Source organism: Oncorhynchus mykiss, chromosome 7 (assembly GCF_057628025.1).
Source record: "Oncorhynchus mykiss isolate SJ-2025 chromosome 7, ASM5762802v1, whole genome shotgun sequence".
Classification (NCBI taxonomy): Eukaryota; Metazoa; Chordata; class Actinopteri; order Salmoniformes; family Salmonidae; genus Oncorhynchus; species Oncorhynchus mykiss.
Window position 1 is genome coordinate 72,661,395 of NC_143028.1, and position 22,606 is coordinate 72,684,000.

At 43.4% G+C, this 22,606-nt stretch overlaps 1 protein-coding gene across 2 annotated transcripts in view; it reads right to left on the reverse strand.

Annotated features, from left to right (window-relative positions):
* Positions 1 to 501: 501 nt before the first annotated feature.
* Positions 502 to 22,606, reverse strand: part of eya2 (EYA transcriptional coactivator and phosphatase 2) — a 58,621-nt gene continuing 36,516 nt past the window's right edge. For both annotated transcript variants that reach the window (XM_036984140.2, XM_036984142.2), the window contains exons 9-16: positions 17,613 to 17,696; positions 11,136 to 11,225; positions 6,733 to 6,791; positions 5,580 to 5,740; positions 5,203 to 5,317; positions 3,540 to 3,661; positions 2,873 to 2,973; positions 502 to 2,501 (exon numbers count right to left, since the gene is read on the reverse strand). In XM_036984140.2, the coding sequence (XP_036840035.1) occupies positions 2,421 to 2,501; positions 2,873 to 2,973; positions 3,540 to 3,661; positions 5,203 to 5,317; positions 5,580 to 5,740; positions 6,733 to 6,791; positions 11,136 to 11,225; positions 17,613 to 17,696 (813 nt within the window). In that variant the 3' untranslated portion in view covers positions 502 to 2,420. The remainder of the gene's footprint in view (positions 2,502 to 2,872; positions 2,974 to 3,539; positions 3,662 to 5,202; positions 5,318 to 5,579; positions 5,741 to 6,732; positions 6,792 to 11,135; positions 11,226 to 17,612; positions 17,697 to 22,606) is intronic.

Here is a 22,606-nt window from a genome sequence, read left to right on the forward strand (position 1 = left end):
TCAATTGGCCTTGCTGTTATGATTTTTGTTGTCCTTGATGTCTTTAGTTTATTGCATTGTTTTTTTCTGTTTTCCATCGTCTTTGTTGGTGAATTTGGGGGGGGGGTTCTAGGATGGTTGAGTGGCAGGTCACGGGGTACTGTGGGGGATGATCTTGGAGGGCTGGTGGCCCAGCTGTTGAGAGCTTGGGTCGATGGCTTATACTTCAGGTCGCTGGTTCAGGTCCCCGTTTTTGACCTTGTGGGAGATCTGTCGACGTGCCCTCGAGCAGGGCCTTGACCCTGGATGCTTCTGTGTGTGGCTCTGAATGGGAATCTGTTGGATGACTGGTATGATGTAGTTGTTGAGCGGCTTCACTGCAAGTATATTGTATGTTTTAATATTTAATTTAAAGATATATATATATAATAAGTAGAGCGTCCAAAGACCTATTACCTGAACATTCAGGAATACAGTTAAAATGTGTCGTCAGTGAGCCATTCAATCTGAATTAAGATACACTTTTCTCAGAATGTAATTAATTTATCTTTATTAATCTATTATAATTGTCCGTCGAAACAATAAAACCTTATATACAGATCATAGCTAAGCTGACAGTGTAATAGGCACATGCAAGTCCAAAGACTATCGTAGCATTTTCCTTACATACGAGTTATACATAAACATTCATGGAGAAAGATGACAACAAATGTACACCCAGCAACTTATAAAGCAGAAAATGTGTTCCTTAATAAAAAGATTCAATCTCTAGACTAAGTCCTCTCCAAGACAAATGTATATAGGGAAAGAGACAAGGTATGGATAGTTGATTTTTCCTGTGCGTTGTCAAAGGATTGCTTCGTTTCCATACTCATTCATTAAGATGTTGTTAGTTTTAGTAATGCTGTTGGTCTCTGTCTGTCTGAACATCTTGGCCTAGCTGCTCTTACCAATTTATCGTTTATTTTCATAAAAGGGCACGGAATGGATAAGATAATTGACTTCTCATTTTTTGGTATATTAGATGAAAATGTCATCATCCAGAAGAGGTATGGCACCTTCAGTAGGGTTGGGAGTATGAAGTCCGGTTTATATAGACTGCATAAGAATGGTTGTTGCAAATGAATAGGATATTAAATTAAATGATTAATGACACATATCATAGGGCAATGGACTATGCATTAAATGTTATGGTGATGTTAGGAAAGGAGATGCTATCTCATCAAAAAATGATAATTGTCGCTGGTAAGTTTTGCTCAAATCTTTCCCCATTATTACTTTTTTAGGTCTCAGCTCATAATATTAGACTATTCAATAACCTGCTAAATGAGACAGATCTACTATTGGGGCCGTAGTTATACTATAAATTGACATTCTATCAAAAAAGCCATGTGAAACAATTGAGTCAAGGTAGGATCTAGCTATCTCTAATAACTTGCTGGTAATGTCCAATCCTCATTCATAACCCTCATTTTATACTGAATAAAAATATAAATGCAACATGTAAAGTGTTGTTCCCATGTTTCATGAGCTGAAATAAAAAATCACAGAAATGTTCGATGCTCACAAAAAAGTTTCTCTCTCTCTCAAATTCATGAGCATTTCACCTTTGCCAAGATAATCCATCCATCTGACAGGTGTGGCAAATCAAGAAGCTGATTAAACAGCATGATCATTACACAGGTGCACCTTATGATGGGGACAATAAAAATGTCCAGCACAATATCAGTGTCTACATACTATATGTGAAAACAGTGCATTTCTACATTTTGTAAAAACAAATAGTTCTACCCGATGACATCATCAAAAGTTTAAACTTATTTCAAAAAAATAGTGATTTTCAAACACTGAGATTCGCAGAAAATATCCTCCCCCTGGCTAGAAACTCATTGCAGGTTTAGATAATCACTGTTTTTCTTACTTTTAATCCTCGCCTGTGATGCTACAGATAATCTTTTTTAGGACCTTTCTTCTTAACTTTCAACCACAGATCATTAAAAAAATACGTTTTCACATATCTAGACTCTGGTATGGTGCTGGAGATAATGGAAATGAGGTTGAAGAGTGGCCTAATTGCCCTTTAACAATGTCCTCTTATCTATCCCATTCCTAATAAGAAAAGTGAGCACATAACACAACTATTCATCCTCCATGTAAGGAAAAATGCACTTATATCACCTAGATTGTTATTTTCAGTGCAACGCTCTAAAGTTGAAAAGTGGGATACCTTTCATATGTAAAAGTCTCTGTGTAAAAGGATGAAAGCACATAATATTTCCAGTAACAATTGCGATTCCCTGCAAGATACAAAGATTGGTCCCTTATTCTTGGCTTCTGTATTGTGGTGAATTGACGCCGCCCTCAACCCCAAATTGGTCCATTGGACAGGAAGTGGCATCACCAGGCAGGAAGTGGCTAAGGGCATGATGGGATAGTGCCCACTAGAGGTAGTCCAGCTCCAGTGCATGACTCAGAGCCTCCAGGTCAGGCCGACACGACACTCTCCAGAAGGGCATGTTCTTCTGCAAGACACAAATGCATATGTTGAAAATGTTGAACACTGGCTAAACTAGCTAGCTAATGTAACTAGCTAGCTAACATTGCTCAGTGAGCCACGCTCAAGTTACCAAAGCTCAGCGAGCTAATACAATCTTATGGTGTGTAGGAAAGGGTAGAAACCCACGTCACTGGTCAAACTAATACCAAACACAATTCCATGCTTTAGGATAGAAACATTATTTTTGTTTTTCAAATTATAAGCAAATGTTTGAAATAATATATGTGGGGGGGATATTAGATTTGATCTGACGTCTTTGCACTAGCATGAAAAATAAAGCAGAGGGAAATATATTGTGCACCCACCCACCCCTTTTCCTGGTTACACGTGTCTCACCTTCTTAGCTACAGACTCCTCCTCCACTCCATCCCCTATTACCACGTACACCGCTCGCCGACCAAACCTCTGAGCCACACGCTCGAAGCAACTCTCCTTCCCTGGAGAATAGGTAAGGGTTGATATGATTAAGAGTAACACATAAGTGTGTTCAGATTGTTACAAAATGAAGTGTTAATTAAGACTTTGTGAAACTGTAATGTTGTATACTACGTCTCAAACACTAGGAACTTTAAAAAACGTGTTTTTTTTGTGTGTTTTTTTACTTTGGTAGGACTACGTATGCTGCAATTCAGCTTTTAGCTGCAAATGTGTACAATTCAAAATAAACCTTACATTCATATAAAGTGCTAAACGTAAGGGTAAACAAATTAAAATAACACTTTTGGTAAAAATGTCAGGAAAGTAAACAGATTGCACAATGCCAGCTGGTAGATAGTAAACAGGCTTGTATACAAATTGTTATACACTACAGTTTTTCCAACGACAGTGTGAAAACAAATCAACCCAGCTGTCAATCAACCCAACTGTCAATCAACCCAACTGTCAATCGACCCAACTGTCAATCGACCCAACTGTGTTCCTTCCCTGAGACGATCAGTTTCTCTTTTTAACTCTAACACCTGATAATCTATGTATCCATATCGAGTGCAGCACACTGCCTCACCTGTCTTGGTGGCACTGTAGATATTCTCTATAGGGAAAGCTGAGCCCAGTCCGTAGAGCAGGACCTTGGACAGGGCTGGGATCAGCTGGGTGGTAGTCACCAGCACATTCACACAGTTTGGTCTGAAAACAGAGAAATGTCAACACATGGTATCAATATGTCATGCTAGCGTACCTGTAAATGTTATCCACGAGTTCATCTGTGTAACAATGTGCGCTGAGAGTCGGGAAGCAAGTTCAGGGAGCAGAGTGTTTTAATAAATTAAACATCAGAACACAAAACCAAGAACCTCGAACAACACAGACATGAAACAGAAACAGTGACGCCTGGGGAAGGAACCAAAGGGAGTGACATATATAGGGCAGGTAATCAGGGAGGTGATGGAGTCCAGGTGAGTCTGACGAAGCACAGGTGTGTGTAATGATGGTGACAGGTGTGCACCATAACGTGCAGCCTGGTGACTTAGAGGTCGGAGAGGGAGCACATATGACAATCTGACTCTGAGCAAGTAGAAAAACAGAATATCGCAGTCTCCCTTTAATAGATTTGGAGTACCATCCATTTATCATTTGTACCCAACTATATTATTCTGAGTGAACCTACTGTTTACATTGTTTACTATTTTCTGAATTTAGCTCAATCATATATAGATTTTTTTTATTTTATTTCACCTTTATTTAACCAGGTAGACCAGTTGAGAACAAGTTCTCATTTACAACTGCGACCTGGCCAAGATCAAGCAAAGCAGTGCGACAAAAACAACAACACAGAGTTACACATGGGATAAACAAACGTACAGTCAATAACACAATAGAAAAATCTGTATACAGTGTGTGCAAATGAAGTAAGGAGGTAAGGAAATAATTAGGCCAATAGTGGCGAAGTATTTACAATTTAGCAAATTATACTGGAGTGATAGATGTTCAGATGAGGATGTGCAAGTTGAAATACTGGTGTGCAAAAGAGCAGAAAAATAAAAACAAATATGGGGATGAGGTAGGTAGTTGGTTGGATGGGCTATTTACAGATCAGTAACGTGCTCTGACAGCTGACGTTTGATTTGATTAGGATCTATTTTAGTCTTCATTTGGACTAATCTTCCAAGAGTCCTTAAACATTAAAATACCATTTATAATGCGATCACATTTTCACATATAACACACTGTTACAACAAACATAATACACTGCCATACTGACCAGATAAATAATCTGACAGTCTGAACAGATCGATTGATTCCTTCATCTACCACAGTCCTGCAAAACCTTCACATTCATTATATTTAAGTGCTTGTAAAGAATTGTTTGAAGTTATATTGAAAGGTTTCTGGTTTGCTCAGAGAAATTATTCAATTTATTTTTTTTGCTCTGAATCTAAATGTTATTTTGCCTATTTCTCTTTTCTGTCTGGATAACACATAGATGGTGGACAATCTATTCCTAGTATTTACTGAATGTCTGTCTCTTACCAACTGAATACTGTTGTGAATGGAGTTTGGCCGTTTTAAATGGTGTACATTGTGAAATAAAATAAGCATGTTTTTTCCAATTATCTTGTTGATTGATGACCACCCAAGAGCATTGTGCATGACTACGACAGAATAATCATATCTCCACCTTAAAACAATGGAGTATCTAGGGCAGTTGAGAAGGGGGGTGTCCTAACCTGGAGTTTATGAGGGCCAAGGCCTTGAGAGCCTGAGTCAGCCACAGATCTGTTAGAACCTCCATCTCCCTCCGTAGCTGCAGCCACTCCTCCCGCTTGGGACTGCCCAGCAAACCTGACACAATCACAATCACACACCAATTATTCATTATGATAATGGTTATATATAGCACGAACAAATTCAACTTACATTGTGAATTTTATATCAGCTGACCACCAGAGAAGATCAACCCTACACACACACACACACACGCGCACACACACACACACACACACACACACACACACACACACACACACACACACACACACACACACACACACACACACACACACACACACACACACACACACACACACACACAAACAGAACCCACCTCCCACGTTGTTCTTAAAAGTGTTGTAGATCTCCTTCACCCTCCGGTAGCGAAAGGCCAGTTTCCTCATCCAGTCAGCCCCACCGTGGACACCTGAGCCCAGGCACAGAGTACCGGCCCCCGCAGGGCTCTGGAAACCGTCTGTGCCAAAATTATACGTGCTGCAAGAAAACAACAAAAAGAGAGCATTAAAGAGAAGCATGGCCCTGGGCTATGGGCAGATCAATGTACAACTCTGGTTGAGGGCCACAGTGTCTCCTGACCCCTCCTGTCTCAGCCTCCAGTATTTATGCTGCAGTAGTTTATGTGTCGGGGGGCTATGGTCAGATCAATGTACAACTCTGGTTGATATTTGGTGGCAGTCTCAGTGGGACTTGACCAGTGCCTGTAGATACATGGAGGAGTATAATAGAATTACTGAAGTAGCTGGTGTAAAGAATAATAGAGGAATGCATTATGCAAAACCTTTTTCCAGTGGGAACCTGGACGGGAACAGACATATTGTTTTTGACATCTAAAATCCTATAATAAAGAGAGTGAGGGTGAGACCATGCAAGGATAAAACAAGACTGAATTTGAATTTTAACACAATACACAACAGATCAATATTAGAGGCGTGTTATATATAAGTGGGAGAACGTGTAGTATGCACATCCAGTTAAGTTAATACATATTGAAAAGAGTAACATGCCTGAAAGCACTCAAAAATGGGGGAAGGAATGCACATACTGTTAGGCATTTGAGAAACATCTAGCACTTTCTGAAATATTCATTTGAAACCTATCCTAAAATTCTTCATCAATTTATGTAGTTACATTTCTGGAATGAGGGAGACAGAGAGAATGTGTTATTTTGATTAGATGTTGAAGAAGGATGATATTGTTAACGCTGATATATTGTGTTGCCAGAGAGAGAGAGAGAGAGAGAGAGAGAGAGAGAGAGAGAGAGAGAGTGAGAGAGAGAGAGAGAGAGAGAGAGAGAGAGAGAGAGAGAGAGAGAGAGAGAGAGAGAGAGAGAGAGAGAGAGAGCCTTGTTTTCGAGGAAGAGAGCAGGACATATTTTCAATATACCTCCACTGATCCTTTTGTAAAGCCTCTCAGTGCTGGTTTAAGTGTGGGGCGAGCTAAATTCAAGATGAAAAGCTGTACAGTACCTCAGGTCCTGCCCATTGTCGTCTGACGCCACGTCATCAATATGAACTTGGTCACATTCCTGGGAAAGGAGAGGGAAAGATAGTGGATATGTTAGAGAAGGAGATCCGTTTCAAAGCTGTGCATGGGCAGGTTTCTTCTTAAGGGAGCCTCAGGGAGCGATAGAACAAAAAAGAGAAGAAAACAAAAGACAACAGGGAGGCGGAAATAAGCTGCTGAGACATTCAGGCGCCAGTATGGCAGCGTACCAACACCACCTGACACCACCAGACTCCACTAATAAACCCCACTAAGATTTACACCATTTCAACCTCTTTTACCAACTGCCAAAGAACCTTCAGATCTATGTCCATTAAATACAGGATTTTTGTAGTATTAAATATACTGTAGTATATAATATTAATACTGTATACTACAGTATACTGGATGTAAATGGATTTCTGTGGAAGTTGCTAGAAGCTGTTACAAGGTACAAACTACTGTGGAAAAACAGCTAAGTTTCTTCCTCAGACAATACTTGAAAATGACTTTCCCATGGTGCTCCACTACAATACACGCACTATCCTCCCACCTCTCCACCAAATCCCTTTGAATCTCCACTTCAGATCTGCTATTCTCATCTCTTCCCTTCTTTAATTCCCTGACTCCTACTTCAGTAACTACTGTCTCCTACCTCTTCTCCCACACGGCTACACCGGACTGACAGGCCGCGCTATCGCCTTTCAACCGGCCTGAGACACAGGAAGACGCTACCTCATCACGCTCTTACATCTCAGCCTCACTCCTTCCCCAATACTGCCGTAATGCTCCTCCAATGCTGCGACCCAGCTCCCCCAGACACAGAGGGAATCGTTAACACGACCCACAACAGGCTAAGCTAGGGTTTTATGAGGCAGCTCTAGACCCCAGTACATCTCAACACCTCCCAAGCTAAATTGATTTAACGACATGAATGGCCGTGGACAGAGAAGTACATTTCTGGCTATGTAGGGCTGGGTTTCGATGATGAATATAGACAGAGCTATCTGTGCAAAATTAGAAATATTACATGTTTCTGACTTCTCACAGGAGCTAGTTAAATTAACTACTATTTTCTTCTGTTTCATCAAGAAGCAGTGCAACTGCGGTAGAGCTCTTATGTCTTCATTGCCTACAGCTCACTTAGCCTGTGGCATCTATCATCTCTCTATTAGCAGCTTCCAAACCTGTAGAAAGATTCCTCCATAAATCAACCACAGCACACGACTAACAAAGATGGCCGCCACTATAGGCGAACTGTGTGCATGAGGAACTACAGAGACGGGCAAAAAGAAGGAACTTTAAAAGAGGGGTTGGTCAGCCGTCCTCCCCTCAGGTGTTTCTTCTCCCCACAACAAATGTTCCTTTCAGAGACAGACACACACCTACAATTAACAACTCACAGTGTTCCTTCTCCCCACAAGCCCAATTGAATCCTCGTCTTTGTCAGAACAAGGCAGTGGAATGCACAGAGAAAAGCTTACATGTCGTTCATGCTGGTAAAAATACATAAGTTTAACCCTATCCCAAATTCACTTTAACAGTTAGGCTTTCAACTGGAATATACAATGTATATCCAGTGGTTCATTTGTAAATAGGGAGGTGCCGGAACAAAAAGTGAGCTGAGAGGGGGGTGACCTGGGGGCCTTTGAGGTACAGGAATGTATAGAAACATTTTTTTTAATAAATTTTATAATAAAGCCTTGCATGCATTTACCTCACTTTTGCGTGCTGGAAATGAGCAGTAGAGTAGAGGCACTTGCAGAAGGTGCAAACACGAGGAAAACCTTTTGAAGCTTACGGTCCTTTAATGAACGCATTTCATGCAATTCCACATCATTTTAGATGACTGCTGTCTTTAGCAGAATCTTTTTTAATATCTCACAAATTTTACAAACTGAGAATCTGAGATCAATAAAAACAAACTTGTCTTAAATCCATCAGTAGCCCAGGTGTGCGGAGACACATATTGTACAATATGAGGAGGATAGTCCTAAAAATGCTGTCCAGTTTCACTGACTCACCCAATGATGTGCAGCTCACTCACCAGAGATGGCCGATGATCTCGTGCCTATTTGGTAGTTGATAACAGGCCTATTGATTGTTGATAACAGGCCTATTTGGTAGTTGATAACAGGCCTATTTGATAGTTGATAACAGGCCTATTGATTGTTGATAACAGGCCTATTTGGTAGTTGATAACAGGCCTATTTGGTAGTTGATAACAGGCCTATTGATTGTTGATAACAGGCCTATTTGGTAGTTGATAACAGGCCTATTTGGGAGTTGATAACAGGCATATTTGGTAGTTGATAACAGGCCTATTTGATAGTTGATAACAGGCCTATTTGATAGTTGATAACAGGCCTATTTGATAGTTGATAACAGGCCTATTTGATAGTTGATAACAGGCATATTTGATAGTTGATAACAGGCCTATTTGATAGTTGATAACAGGCCTATTTGATAGTTGATAACAGGCCTATTTGATAGTTGATAACAGGCCTATTTGATAGTTGATAACAGGCATATTTGGTAGTTGATAACAGGCCTATTTGATAGTTGATAACAGGCCTATTTGATAGTTGATAACAGGCCTATTGATTGTTGATAACAGGCCTATTTGGTAGTTGATAACGGGCCTATTTGATAGTTGATAACAGGCCTATTTGATAGTTGATAACAGGCCTATTTGATAGTTGATAACAGGCCTATTTGATAGTTGATAACAGCCTATTTGATAGTTGATAACAGGCCTATTTTATAGTTGATAACAGGCCTATTTGACAGTTGATAACAGGCCTATTTGATAGTTGATAACAGGCCTATTTGACAGTTGATAACAGGCCTATTTGATAGTTGATAACCTATGCCTATTTGGTAGTTGATAACAGGCCTATTTGATAGTTGATAACAGGCCTATTTGATAGTTGATAACAGGCCTATTTGATAGTTGATAACAGGCCTATTTGACAGTTGATAACAGGCCTATTTGATAGTTGATAACCTATGCCTATTTGGTAGTTGATGACATGCCTATTTGGTAGTTGATGACATGCCTATTTGATAGTTGATAACAGCCTATTTGATAGTTGATAACAGGCCTATTTGATAGTTGATAACAGGCCTATTTGATAGTTGATAACAGGCCTATTTGATAGTTGATAACAGGCCTATTTGGTAGTTGATGACATGCCTATTTGGTAGTTGATGACAGGCCTATTTGACAGTTGATAACAGGCCTATTTGACAGTTGATAACAGGCCTATTTGATAGTTGATAACCTATGCCTATTTGGTAGTTGATGACATGCCTATTTGGTAGTTGATGACATGCCTATTTGATAGTTGATAACAGCCTATTTGATAGTTGATAACAGGCCTATTTGATAGTTGATAACAGGCCTATTTGATAGTTGATAACAGGCCTATTTGATAGTTGATAACCTATGCCTATTTGGTAGTTGATGACATGCCTATTTGGTAGTTGATGACAGGCCTATTTGATAGTTGATAACAGGCCTATTTGGTAGTTGATGACATGCCTATTTGGTAGTTGATGACAGGCCTATTTGACAGGCCATATGACCTGACCAGGAAAAACTGAGCTCTAACTGCAGCCTTGCGTTTGTGGGAGTATGGGGGATGGAGGGATGAGCATGGGGGTTGGAGGATGGAGAGATGGGGGGATGGAGGATAAGGGATGAGGGATGGGGATGAGGGATAGAAGGATGGGGGATAGGGATGGAGAGATGGGGGGATGGAGGATGAGGGATGAGGGATGGGGGGATGGGGATGAGGGATAGAAGGATGGGGATGGGGGTTGGAGGATGGAGAGATGGGGGGATGGAGGATGAGGGATGAGGGATGGGGATGGAGGGATGGGGGTTGGAGGATGGAGAGATGGGGGGATGGAGGATGAGGGATGAGGGATGGGGATGGAGGTATGGGGGATGGATCTAATAAGCAATAATATGTATGATGGATGATGGCTAATGGATGGGGATGGAGGTGGGAGGATGGAGGGATGAGGGATGGGGATGGAGGGATGGAGGATGGCGAGATTGAGGGGTGGGGGATGAGGGACGCGGGATGGGGGATGGAGAGATCGAGGGATGGGGGATGGAGGGATGGGGATGGAGGGATGAGGGGTGGAGGGATGAGGGATGGGGGATGGAGGTGGGAGGATGGAGGTATGGGGGATGGAGGTATGGGGGATGGAGGGATGAGGGATGGGGGATGGAGGGATGAGGGATGGGGGATGGAGGTGTGAGGATGGAGGTGATGGGGGAAGGATCTAATAAGCAATAATATGTTTGATGAATGATGGCTAATAAGCAAGAGTATGGATGATGAATAATGTCATTCATTAGGTAAATAAATCTCACCTCCAGGTCGTTGAAGAATAGTCGTGAGTCGGCCAGGTTAAAGATCATCTCTTCCATCCACAGGCCCAGCGACACTGCCTTGGATGAGTCCTGACAGGAGACACATAGACATTACATTACAAGGTTAATACAGCTGTATGTACCAGGATGTACTGTCATAACTCTACTTCCACGCTTCGTTTTCACTCAGGGCTCTATTCAATCTGTACTGTTGAAATGTATAGGTCATTTCCTATTGAACCGACATCTACAGCGGTTAACGTGAATGCAGTCTCTGCTAATGTGGGAACATTGCCGGCTACCCGGGCTATTTGCATTGTGTTCTTTTACGCTGCTGCTACTCTCTGTTTATCATCTATACATAGTCACTTTAACTATACCTACATGTACATATTACCTCAATCAGCCCGACTAACCGGTGACCCCGCACATTGACTCTGTACCGGTACCACCTGTATATGGCCTCGCTACTGTTATTTTTCACTGTCTTTTTACTGTTGTTTTTATTTCTTTACTTATATATTGTTCACCATATACCAATTTTTTACTTAAAAATTGCACTGTTGGTTAGGGCCTGTATGTAAGCATTTCACTGTAAGGTCTACTACACCTGTTGTATCTGGCGCATGTGACAAATAAACTTGATTTGATTGAATAGAGCCCTTTCCCACCAATGCATAACTACTGTAGGTGAACATTTGATTTAAGTGGAAATTAGGTTTCCTGCTTCATGGACCACTTGTTTACACGTGTTTAAGAGGACTCTTGTACTTCCAGGTCATTGTTCATCTCAGGAGAAATACATGTCTGTGTTCTTAGGCTTAACATAGGTAGGATGGTTTGCATAATGGTGTAAATACACTGAGTATACAAAACATTAGGAACACCTTCATATTATTGAGTTGCTGGATTCAACTGGTCAGTCCTACGTCATGGGACATTGTTCCTAATGTTTTGTATACTCAGTGTATATTGTATGAATATATATGAATGTTGTCAGTGAAACAGTGATATTGGTTAAGGCTTCAACATAATGAGCTGTTGATATTCTGCACGATACACCATCAAATCAACAGGACACCACCAAGCTTCAAACAAACCTGACTCTATATCTACACCGAGGGAATGGGCATTCAGATCAATAGAGCTAACAGAGGTGCCATAAGAGCTTTGGTATGCAATTATGCCCGTGTTTAGTCTGCCTATCTAACAGTCATTATTTTCTCCCTATGTCCAAACAACCTTCTAAATACACTGGCAGTCCTTCTCTCTGATTGACAGGGCAGGTTCTATCTCCTGAGCAGGAAATCTGATTACATTTCTGTCAATCATTCTTTCCACTAAACTGCACCCTTACCTCTCTCTCTCTCGCTCTCTGTCACACATACACAGACACACAGTTATTTAAGAATTCAGGAATGAAGAAGAGGCACTTTACTAAATGATTATATATCTTCCGCAGAAGAAACAGAGAAGCAGTTTGCAAGAAAACATTCCTGTGCAGTGTTGTTGTGGGGAGTGTCTGGGCACCGGCAGGGCAGCTTGCTGTGTGCTGTACTCGCACTGTGGCGGTGCGTCAACAGCTTGGCAGTGTGTCAGAAATGGAGGACTGAGGCGTCAGCCAAAGGTGAGTGTCAGATTAGGGTTTGGAAAGATGACAGCCTTCTTCCCACCTCCAATTGTGAATGAGGAGGCGAGGGGGCAGAAATAGAGGGACGGGAGGAGAATGAGGGAAGGTGAAGGAGACGGAGGAGGTGTTTTGTTCAAATGGAGTAATTATCCGTAATCACCCTCTCTGCTAAGCATAAGGCTTCTTGAATACTTCTTGAATGCGGAGGGAGGTAGCAATGAAAAACACAAGAGCTCCAGCTTTACTCTTCCTGCTAATCACAGGCAGGAATTCACAGAGAACAAGAACACATCAGAAAGGAGAAAAACACCCAATCCCACCCCCCGTTTGGGGACTTTTGTCTTCGTGCAGAGAGGAAATTAATTCGCTAAGACAGAGAGAGAAAGAGTACGGCGCCGTAGCCGACGTATGATCAATGAGATGCCGTCTGATCACTAACGTAGAGAATAAAATCTTAACGTGCTCTAGAGTTCTCCTCGGCTTTTCAAAGGCAGTGAAAACATTCTTTCAGTGAGACCATTTGTTTTCCACATCTTCCAGGGTCCAAGCGTGCCTTGCTTGCCTTAACACAGGCCCAACACTTGTTTACCTCAATGAGTTTGGTCATACCACAATGACTGTCATGGGGAATGATTTATAGTCCGTCTGGACTAGACACGCCATTACATTTGGAAGATGAATTGGGGTCCTTTTTCTTCAAGAGAGGGAAACCTGAGCTAACATAAACATTGGTCGTTGTCTGACAGTGAGCATTATTGTGAGAAAGACGTTTCAAACTCGCTCCTACATAATTGAAAACCAATTCCTGGTTTGTACATAATCCCACTAGGCCTATACACTCTCAACTTTGGTCGAAATCTTTTTGGAGATTTGAGAAATGTTCCCCCTCCACCCCCTTCCTCCCTAACAACTTTCTTTCCCTATCTTACATGTCTGAGTTTTGATGTCAGAGCATGTCGGATTAAAGTTTGTCGATTCAGCTGGGAAGCTGCTGGGTGGAATCAGGAATTTGGCACATCAGTCAAACGTCAAACCTTCCACCCTCTCCTTTCCCCCGGACGATACAAAGAAAAAGAAACAAGGTCGTGCAAAAATGGTGAAGCGCTTAGGTCTAATACTCTCTCCTCCTCTCACTACTCTCTCTTCCTCTCACTACTCTCTCATCCTCTCTCTCTTCCTTTCCTCCTCTCTCTCCTCCTCTCACTACTCTTTCATCCTCTCTCTTCCTTTCCTCCTCTCACTACTCTCTTCTCCTCTCTCCCTCTACTATCTTCTCCTCTCACTACACTCTCCTCCTCTCTCTTCTCCTCTCACTACTCTCTCCTCCTCTCTCTTCTCCTTTCACTACTCTCTCCTCCTCTCACTACTCTCTATTCTCCTCTCTCTACTCTCTTCTTCTCTCATTACTCTCTCACCTCATCTCTCTTCTCCTTTCACAACTCTCTCCTCCTCTCTCCTCTCGCTATTCTCTCCTCCTCTCTCTTCTCCTCTCACTGCTCTCTTCTCCTCTGACTACTCTCTTCTCCTCTCACTATGCTCTCCTCCTCTCGCTACTCTCTTCTCCTCTCTCCTCCTCTCTCTTCTCCTCTCACTACTCTCTTATCCTCTTCTCTCTCTTCGCCTCTTTTCTCCTCTCCTCCTTTCTCTCCGCCTCTCTTCTCTTCTCCTCTCTCTCATCCTCTCACTAATCTATTCTCCTCTCCTCCTCTTCTCTCTCTTCCTCTCAATACTCTCTTCTCCTCTCACTACTCTCTCTCCTCTCCTCTCTCTCTTCTCCTCTCACTACTCTCTTCTCCTCTCCTCCTTTCTCTCCGCTTCTCTTCTCTTGTCTCTCTCCTCCTCTCACTAATCTCTTCTCCTCTACTCCTCTCTCTCCTCTTCTCTCTCTTCTCTCTCACTACTCTCTTGTCCTTTCCTCCTTTCTTCTCCTCTCACTACTCTCTTCTCCTCTCCTCCTTTCTCTCCGCCTCTCTTCTCTTGTCTCTCTCCTCCTCTCACTAATCTCTTCTCCTCTACTCCTCTCTCTCCTCTTCTCTCTCTTCTCTCTCACTACTCTCTTGTCCTTTCCTCCTTTCTTCTCCTCTCACTACTCTCTTCTCCTCTCCTCCTTTCTCTCCGCCTCTCTTCTCTTGTCTCTCTCCTCCTCTCACTAATCTCTTCTCCTCTACTCCTCTCTCTCCTCTTCTCTCTCTTCTCTCTCACTACTCTCTTGTCCTTTCCTCCTTTCTTCTCCTCTCACTACTCTCTCCTCCTCTCACTACTCTCATCCTCTCTCTCTTCTCCTCTCACTACGCTCTCCTCCTCTCACTACTCTCTTCTCCTCTCCTCCTCTCAATACTCTCATCCTCTCTCTCTTCTCCTCTCACTACGCTCTCCTCCTCTCACTACTCTCTTCCCCTCTCCTCCTCTCACTACTCTCTTCTCCTCTCCTCCTCTCAGTAATCTCTTCTCCTCTACTCCTCTCTCTCCTCTTCTCTCTCTTCCTCTCAATACTCTGTTCTCCTCTCCTCTTCTCTCTCTTCCTCTCACTACTCTCTCATCCTCTCTTCTCCTCTCACTACTCTCTCCTCTCTCTTCTCCTCTCACTACTCTCTCCTCCTCTCACTACTCTCATCCCCTCTCTCTTCTCCTCTCACTATTTATTTATTTTATTTTTATTTCACCTTTATTTAACCAGGTAGGCAAGTTGAGAACAAGTTCTCATTTACAATTGCGACCTGGCCAAGATAAAGCAAAGCAGTTCGACACATACAACGACACAGAGTTACACATGGAGTAAAACAAAACGGATTGCACTGTGATAGACTGCATCCAATTTGTTGAGTAGGGTATTGGAGGCTATTTTGTAAATGACATCGCCAAAGTCGAGGATTGGTAGGATGGTCAGTTTTACAAGGGTATGTTTGGCAGCATGAGTGAAGGATGCTTTGTTGCGAAATAGGAAGCCAATTCTAGATTTAACTTTGGATTGGAGATGTTTGATATGGGTCTGGAAGGAGAGTTTACAGTCTAACCAGACACCTAAGTATTTGTAGTTGTCCACGTATTCTAAGTCAGAGCCGTCCAGAGTAGTAATGTTGGACAGGCGGGTAGGTACAGGTAGCGATCGGTTGAAGAGCATGCATTTAGTTTTACTTGTATTTAAGAGCAATTGGAGGCCACGGAAGGAGAGTTGTATGGCATTGAAGCTTGCCTGGAGGGTTGTTAACACAGTGTCCAAAGAAGGGCCAGAAGTATACAGAATGGTGTCGTCTGCGTAGAGGTGGATCAGAGACTCACCAGCAGCAAGCGCGACCTCATTGATGTATACAGAGAAGAGAGTCGGTCCAAGAATTGAACCCTGTGGCACCCCCATAGAGACTGCCAGAGGTCCGGACAGCAGACCCTCCGATTTGACACACTGAACTCTATCAGAGAAGTAGTTGGTGAATCAGGCGAGGCAATCATTTGAGAAACCAAGGCTGTCGAGTCTGCCGATGAGGATGTGGTGATTGACAGAGTCGAAAGCCTTGGCCAGATCAATGAATACGGCTGCACAGTAATGTTTCTTATCGATGGTGGTTAAGATATCATTTAGGACCTTGAGCATGGCTGAGGTGCACCCATGACCAGCTCTGAAACCAGATTGCATAGCAGAGAAGGTATGGTGAGATTCAAAATGGTCGGTAATCTGTTTGTTGACTTGGCTTTCGAAGACCTTAGAAAGGCATGGTAGGATAGATATAGGTCTGTAGCAATTTGGGTCAAGAGTGTCACCCCCTTTGAAGAGGGGGATGACCGCAGCTGCTTTCCAATCTTTGGGAATCTCAGAAAGAGAGGTTGAACAGGCTAGTAATAGGGGTGGCAACAATTTTGGCAGATAATTTTAGAAAGAAAGGGTCCAGATTGTCTAGCCCGGCTGATTTGTAGGGGTCCAGATTTTGCAGCTCATTCAGAACATCAGCTGAGCAGATTTGGGAGAAGGAGAAATGGGGAAGGCTTGGGCTTCCTCTCACTACTCTCCTCTCTCTCCTCCTCTAACTACTCTCATCCTCTCTCTCTTCTCCTCTCACTATGCTCTCCTCCTCTCCTCCTCTCACTACGCTCTCCTCCTTCTCACTATTCTCTCCACTGCTCTCCTCCTCTCTCTCTTCTCACTACTCTCTTCTCCTCTCACTCCTCTCTCCTCTCCTCCTCTCACTACTCTCTTCTCCTCTCACTACTCTCTCGACCTCTCTCCTCCTCTCACTACTCTCTCCACCTTTCTCCTCCCTCCTCCACTCTCTTCTCCTCTCAATACTCTCTCTCTTCCTCTCACTACTCTATTTTCTTCTCACTAATCACTCCCTGGCTCCTTGTTTACATCACGGCAAACCGCAGAGGGACAGTGAGAATTCAAAACACAGTCACGGCCAAAAGAACCATTACTATTGTTCCCGTCATCAGCTGCCTGTCCATTATGTAAAAGTGAATCAGCTGTCAATCAAACAGTGGGACGTGGGTTGGCCAAACAAGTCCACTGGGTTATATAAAGAGACAACAGGGTAGAGAAGGAAAACACCAAGCGTGTGAAAAGTCAAGGAGAGAGCAAAGGACAAACAACACTACTAAAAGAGTTACGTTTCAACAAATGAATCCTAACTTTCACATGAGCAGAATTTCCGCTTAGTCCCATTGACATCAATGTGTGACTAAGACAACACTTCACTGGAAGTTAGAATTCACCTCGAACTGAAAGTGCATAGTTCATCTCATCAAGGATTATTAGTTCAATAAACCAGCAAATACTTTCAGGGTTATTTCATCTAAAAAGTGATACAGAGAGAATATTCACCATGTCACATGAATGTATGTTGACTGTTTTGTACCTTGCCAAATCGGGTGGAGAAGCTCCCTGTGAGCAAAGAGTGGAAAATGATGATGGTCTCGTCTAGGTCCCACACAAACACACGCTGGAAAATAATACAATAATAAAATAATACAAAAGACAATTTGCTGAATATTAACATCATATCTACACTGGGAAGAAAATGACAGTGAGGGTTAAACATACAGCCTGATTAATCAGAAGAAAACTAACTGGGAAAATGTGTTTGTAAAACTGATAGCATAAATGATAAATGTACTGATGATCTCAGTGCAGTAGTGAAAGTATTACTCTACTTTTGTCCATCTGTCCAATTGTCAACAAACTTTGGCCTTAATGTTTTGTGTGTGTGTGTGACTTCCATGGAGTGTAACATTACCTCTATATCTGAGTCCAGGGGAGGCTGTAACATTACCTCTATACCTGAGTCCAGGGGTCTGTAACATTACCTCTATATCTGAGTCCAGGGGTCTGTAACATTACCTCAATATCTGAGTCCAGGGGGCTGTAACATTACCTCTATATCTGAGTCCAGGGGAGGCTGTAACATTACCTCTATACCTGAGTCCAGGGGTCTGTAACATTACCTCTATATCTGAGTCCGGGGGGGGCTGTAACATTACCTCTATATCTGAGTCCAGGGGAGGCTTAACATTTCCTCTATATCTGAGGTCAGGGGGCTGTAACATGACCTCTATATCTGAGTCCAGGGGTCTGTAAAATTACCACTATATCTGAGTCCAGGGGGCTGTAACATTACCTCTATATCTGAGTCCAGGGGGCTGTAACATTACCTCTATATCTGAGTCCAGGGGGCTGTAACATTACCTCTATATCTGAGTCCGGGGGGGGGGGGGCTGTAACATTACCTCTATATCTGAGTCCAGGGGGCTGTAACATTACCTCTATATCTGAGTCCAGGGGGCTGTAACATGACCTCTATATCTGAGTCAAGGGGGCTGTAACATTACCTCTATATCTGAGTCCAGGGGGGGGGGCTGAAAACATTACCTCTATATCTGAGTCCAGTTGGGGCTGTAACATTACCTCTATATCTGAGTCCAGGGAGCTGTAACATTACCTCTATATCTGAGTCCGGGGGGTTTAACATTACCTCTATATCTGCGTCCGGGGGGCTGTAACATTACCTCTATATCTGAGTCCAGGGGGCTGTAACATTACCTCTATATCTGAGTCCAGGGAGCTGTAACATCACCTCTATATCTGAGTCCAGGGGGTGTAACATTACCTCTATATCTCAGTCCGGGGGGGTGTAACATTACCTCTATATCTGAGTCCAGGGGTCTGTAACATTACCTCTATATCTGAGTCCAGGGGGGGCTGTAACATTACCTCTATATCTGAGTCGGGGGGGGGGGGGGGGGCTATAACATTAGCTCTATATCTGAGTCCGGGGGGGCTGTAACATTACCTCTATATCTGAGTCCAGGGGGCTGTAACATTACCTCTATATCTGAGTCCAGAGGGCTGTAACATTACCTCTATATCTGAGTCCAGAGGGCTGTAACATTACCTCTATATCTGAGTCCAGGGGGGGCTGTAACATTACCTCTATATCTGAGTCCAGAGGGCTGTAACATTACCTATATAGCTGAGTCCACTGAGCTGTAACATTACCTCTATATCTGAGTCCAGGGGGTGTAACATTACCTCTATATCTGAGTCCAGGGGGCTGTAACATTACCTCTATATCTGAGTCCAGGGGGCTGTAACATTACCTCTATATCTGAGTCCAGGGGGGGCTGTAACATTACCTCTATATCTGAGTCCAGGGGGATGAAACATTACCTCTATATCTGAGTCCAGGGGGGGCTGTAACATTACCTCTATGTCTGAGTCAAGGGGGCTGTAACATTACCTCTATATCTGAGTCCAGGGGGCTGTAACATTACCTCTATATCTGAGTCCAGTTGGGGCTGTAACATTACCTCTATATCTGAGTCCAGAGGGCTGTAACATTACCTCTATATCTGAGTCCGGGGGGCTGTAACATTACCTATATATCTGAGTCCAGGGGGCTGTAACATTACCTATATATCTGAGTCCAGGGGGCTGTAACATTACCTCTATATCTGAGTCCAGGGGGCTGTAACATTACCTCTATATCTGAGTCCGGGAGCTGTAACATTACCTCTATATCTGAGTCTGGGGGGTGTAACATTACCTCTATATCTGAGTCCAGGGGGCTGTAACATTACCTCTATATCTGAGTCCAGGGGGCTGTAACATTACCTCTATATCTGAGTCCAGGGGCTGTAACATTACCTCTATATCTGAGTCCAGGGGGCTGTAACTTTACCTCTATATCTGAGTCCAGGGGGCTGTAACATTACCTCTATATCTGAGTCAAGGGGGCTGTAACATTACCTCTATATCTGAGTCCAGGGGGGGCTGTAACATTACCTCTATATCTGAGTCAAGGGGGCTGTAACATTACCTCTATATCTGAGTCCAGGGGGCTGTAACATTACCTCTATATCTGAGTCAAGGGGGCTGTAACATTACCTCTATATCTGAGTCCAGGGGGGGGCTGAAAACATTACCTCTATATCTGAGTCCAGTTGGGGCTGTAACATTACCTCTATATCTGAGTCCAGGGGGGGCTGTAACATTACCTCTATATCTGAGTCCAGGGGGCTGTAACATTACCTCTATATCTGAGTCCAGGGGGGGCTGTAACATTACCTCTATATCTGAGTCCAGGGGGGGGCTGTAACATTACCTCTATATCTGAGTCCAGGGGTCTGTAACATTACCTCTATATCTGAGTCCAGGGTCTGTAACATTACCTCTATATCTGAGTCCAGGGTCTGTAACATTACCTCTATATCTGAGTCCAGGGGGCTGTAACATTACCTCTATATCTGAGTCCAGGGGGGCTGTAACATTACCTCTATATCTGAGTCCAGAGGGCTGTAACATTACCTCTATATCTGAGTCCGGGGGGCTGTAACATTACCTATATATCTGAGTCCAGGGGGCTGTAACATTACCTCTATATCTGAGTCCAGGGGGCTGTAACATTACCTCTATATCTGAGTCCAGGGAGCTGTAACATTACCTCTATATCTGAGTCTGGGGGGTGTAACATTACCTCTATATCTGAGTCCAGGGGGCTGTAACATTACCTCTATATCTGAGTCCAGGGGGCTGTAACATTACCTCTATATCTGAGTCCAGGGGCTGTAACATTACCTCTATATCTGAGTCCAGGGGGCTGTAACTTTACCTCTATATCTGAGTCCAGGGGCTGTAACATTACCTCTATATCTGAGTCAAGGGGGGGGCTGAAAACATTACCTCTATATCTGAGTCCAGGGGGGGCTGTAACATTACCTCTATATCTGAGTCAAGGGGGCTGTAACATTACCTCTATATCTGAGTCCAGGGGGCTGTAACATGACCTCTATATCTGAGTCAAGGGGGCTGTAACATTACCTCTATATCTGAGTCCAGGGGGGGCTGAAAACATTACCTCTATATCTGAGTCCAGTTGGGGCTGTAACATTACCTCTATATCTGAGTCCAGGGGGGGCTGTAACATTACCTCTATATCTGAGTCCAGGGGGCTGTAACATTACCTCTATATCTGAGTCCAGGGGGGGCTGTAACATTACCTCTATATCTGAGTCCAGGGGGGGCTGTAACATTACCTCTATATCTGAGTCCAGGGGTCTGTAACATTACCTCTATATCTGAGTCCAGGGTCTGTAACATTACCTCTATATCTGAGTCCAGGGTCTGTAACATTACCTCTATATCTGAGTCCAGGGGTCTGTAACATTACCTCAATATCTGAGTCCAGGGGGCTGTAACATTACCTCTATATCTGAGTCCAGGGGAGGCTGTAACATTACCTCTATACCTGAGTCCAGGGGTCTGTAACATTACCTCTATATCTGAGTCCGGGGGGGGCTGTAACATTACCTCTATATCTGAGTCCAGGGGAGGCTTAACATTTCCTCTATATCTGAGGTCAGGGGGCTGTAACATGACCTCTATATCTGAGTCCAGGGGTCTGTAAAATTACCACTATATCTGAGTCCAGGGGGCTGTAACATTACCTCTATATCTGAGTCCAGGGGGCTGTAACATGACCTCTATATCTGAGTCAAGGGGGCTGTAACATTACCTCTATATCTGAGTCCAGGGGGGGGGGGCTGAAAACATTACCTCTATATCTGAGTCCAGTTGGGGCTGTAACATTACCTCTATATCTGAGTCCAGGGAGCTGTAACATTACCTCTATATCTGAGTCCGGGGGGTTTAACATTACCTCTATATCTGCTTCCGGGGGGCTGTAACATTACCTCTATATCTGAGTCCAGGGGGCTGTAACATTACCTCTATATCTGAGTCCAGGGAGCTGTAACATCACCTCTATATCTGAGTCCAGGGGGTGTAACATTACCTCTATATCTCAGTCCGGGGGGGTGTAACATTACCTCTATATCTGAGTCCAGGGGTCTGTAACATTACCTCTATATCTGAGTCCAGGGGGGGCTGTAACATTACCTCTATATCTGAGTCGGGGGGGGGGGGGGGCTATAACATTAGCTCTATATCTGAGTCCGGGGGGGCTGTAACATTACCTCTATATCTGAGTCCAGGGGGCTGTAACATTACCTCTATATCTGAGTCCAGAGGGCTGTAACATTACCTCTATATCTGAGTCCAGAGGGCTGTAACATTACCTCTATATCTGAGTCCAGGGGGGGCTGTAACATTACCTCTATATCTGAGTCCAGAGGGCTGTAACATTACCTATATAGCTGAGTCCACTGAGCTGTAACATTACCTCTATATCTGAGTCCAGGGGGTGTAACATTACCTCTATATCTGAGTCCAGGGGGCTGTAACATTACCTCTATATCTGAGTCCAGGGGGCTGTAACATTACCTCTATATCTGAGTCCAGGGGGCTGTAACATTACCTCTATATCTGAGTCCAGGGGGGGCTGTAACATTACCTCTA